The sequence below is a fragment of the Penaeus monodon genome, chromosome 6, assembly GCF_015228065.2.
Source record: "Penaeus monodon isolate SGIC_2016 chromosome 6, NSTDA_Pmon_1, whole genome shotgun sequence".
Classification (NCBI taxonomy): domain Eukaryota; kingdom Metazoa; phylum Arthropoda; class Malacostraca; order Decapoda; family Penaeidae; genus Penaeus; species Penaeus monodon.
In genome coordinates this window covers 38,423,107-38,425,606 of record NC_051391.1, presented here as the reverse complement: position 1 = coordinate 38,425,606, position 2,500 = coordinate 38,423,107, and the positions used below count along the sequence as shown (strand labels likewise).

At 45.4% G+C, this 2,500-nt stretch overlaps 1 protein-coding gene across 1 annotated transcript in view; it reads right to left on the bottom strand.

Moving 5' to 3' along the window:
* Positions 1–980: 980 nt before the first annotated feature.
* The window catches only part of LOC119573990 (cold and drought-regulated protein CORA-like), a 1,852-nt gene continuing 332 nt past the window's right edge, over positions 981–2,500 (bottom strand). Inside the window, exons 2-5 of the mRNA XM_037921089.1 lie at positions 2,335–2,478; positions 2,032–2,184; positions 1,436–1,694; positions 981–1,248 (exon numbers count right to left, since the gene is read on the bottom strand). Coding sequence (XP_037777017.1) covers positions 1,103–1,248; positions 1,436–1,694; positions 2,032–2,184; positions 2,335–2,478 — 702 coding nt within the window. The 3' untranslated portion in view covers positions 981–1,102. The remainder of the gene's footprint in view (positions 1,249–1,435; positions 1,695–2,031; positions 2,185–2,334; positions 2,479–2,500) is intronic.

Below are 2,500 nucleotides of genomic sequence, written 5' to 3'. Positions count from 1 at the left end.
TATTTGTAGTAAATAAAAAGTTTGGAATGAGTAATTCTAGCTGGCAAGAACGAGGCTGAGGAAATCACGGTGATGAAGGTCGCCGGAGACGTAACACATCCTGGTGAGTAATGGCGTTGTCTCTTTGTCTCTTTTGTGGGGAAAAAATGTATATGGCCGTAAAAAAGTGTATCATCTGAGCTACTGGCGACGAGAGATTCCAATATGAATGATTGAATACTTCCTTAGTCGTATTACTGGGTGTTTTGCATATTTAGTTGTCTCTCTAACGCGTAAATACAGCCAGACTGTCATACACGTGTGCTCATAAACAGACATGCAGACAGACAATTGTTTTTGTCTTTGTATATTATATATAAAAAAATATACAAGAAAAGAAGTAGAAGAAGAAAAAGGGGAGGAAAAAGGGAAGAAAAGATAAAAAAGAGAGATAAAAATACCGCACATTTCCGAGAATCGTAAAAAAAAACATCAGTGAGCATCTTTACGACCCTTTTACCCGGAAATAAACTCGAGCACAAGCACCAAACTTGGGCCATTTCCCTTTCGTGATAACACCGACTGAGACTCCCCCAAAGGCTGTGGAGTTAATTGCAACATAATCTATGGCTGTTACAACCGAGTCTGATTAAACCTTTGTCCCAAAGCGGTTCAGCTGAGTGTGACTTGTACGAAGGTGCTTATGATGTGAGTAAAAAGTTTATTGACTGTGTAGTTGTTAATACCTTACACGAGAGGCGCTTGTTTACCTGTTTTTATCGTAGCACTAAACGTTGTTTTTCTTACTATTTTCGTTTTTATTTTCGTATGATGTCTGTAATAATTATTGTTAACGTTTAGTCTTAATTTGATTATTTTCGTTATCATCTCTTATCATCTTTACTACAACTACTGTTACTCATTCCTGTTCTTTTAGGAAAATAAATACGCCAAATGTATAGTGATGCGTTTTACAATAAATACATTAAACTTACCAATCTATCAATTTTTCATACACAATCGAACGCGTTCTGTCGAGTATCCGCAGAAATGAATCCTTTGTTCCACATCCACACAACCCGCACAAGCTTTCATCCGGGTTTGAGCGTGGATACTGAAGGCCTCAGTATCCTGCATGGCCAAAGCCTGCATGGCCGAAGCCTGCATGGCCAAAACCTGCATGACCGGTTCTTCCAAGGCTGCCGAAGGACCCGAGGTTTCTGGGCGCTTTTCGAAGGACAGTCGGGGCGCGATAGGGGAGGCCGTGGCCTGGGGGTGGGGCGGGGGGAGGGGGTTAGTAACGATGAGGGAAAATAGAGCATGTCAAATCCGCAAGTATGTGTGCATGAAGTATTTTAGATTTATTTATGGCTAGTATGTGTGCATAGAGTATGTTTAGATTTTATTTATGGTAAACCTGAATGTAAAGTTAGAATTCGAATATCTTCGCGCTTACCTCCACCGTGTCCTACATGGCCATATCCACCGCCGTGTCCACCGTGGATGGATTTGCCTACGTGTCCACTATGGCCGAATCCTCCTTCATGCCCACCGTGTCCATGCTGAGCCTTTTGGCCTCCGTAGTGTCCATGGAAACTCTTATGGCCTGAAAGAGCCTCGTCGCCGTAGTGGCCATCATGGCCATTGTGGTCGTCGCGGTGTTTGGCCGTCTGCTGGTGTCCCTTGTGGCCATATGCATCGTGGCTGTGTCCACCCTGGAGGAGAAGGGAAAGGCATGAGGATGGTGGAAGGCTTCCCTCCCCCCCTTTTTTCCCTCGAAGCTGAAAACGATTCATGTCGTGTGGATATGTGTCCGTACTACATGTATGTATACATGTATCCATGCCTGTGTCTATGTCCAAAGGGAGAGAAAAGTTGGCTGTCGCCCATACCTTATAGCGGCCTTCCTCGGAGAGAGAGAGAGAGAGAGAGAGAGAGAGAGAGAGAGAGAGAGAGAGAGAGAGAGAGAGAAAGAGAGAGAGTGAGTGAGTGAGAGTGAGAGAGAGAGTTAGACATATAGATAGACAGAGAGACGCGGTATTTTGGTCGTACCTTGAAGTGGCCTCCCCCGTAGTCGTTGCCTCTGTGAGCATCGAAGTATCTGTCGAAGTCGTCGAAGTTACCGTGGTATTTCTGGTCGTCGTTGTCGTCGTAGAAGTCCTGGCTGTGGCTGTATTCCTCCTTGTGGTAGACGTTCTTGAAGCCCTGCGGAGACGAGAGGCACACACGCTTCTTTTATTTCTTGCTTCTCGGATTCAATTTTGGGACGGCATTTCCAAAGAACCGTCGTCTGGAATGTGGCAGCGAAAATACAACAGTTTCTCTGTAATGAAAAGGGTAAGTAAAAACTCTGACCTCATCCTTGTGACCTTTGTCGTGGTGCCCCTTGGAGCCTTTGTGGTGATTTTGACCGCCCTTGACACCGCCGTGGGCGTCGCCAGCGTAGGCCTGCCTGTCGTCGCTGCCTTTGGAATACGTCCCTTGGTCGTGGTGGTGACCCTGAAAAATGAGATTCCCTCAA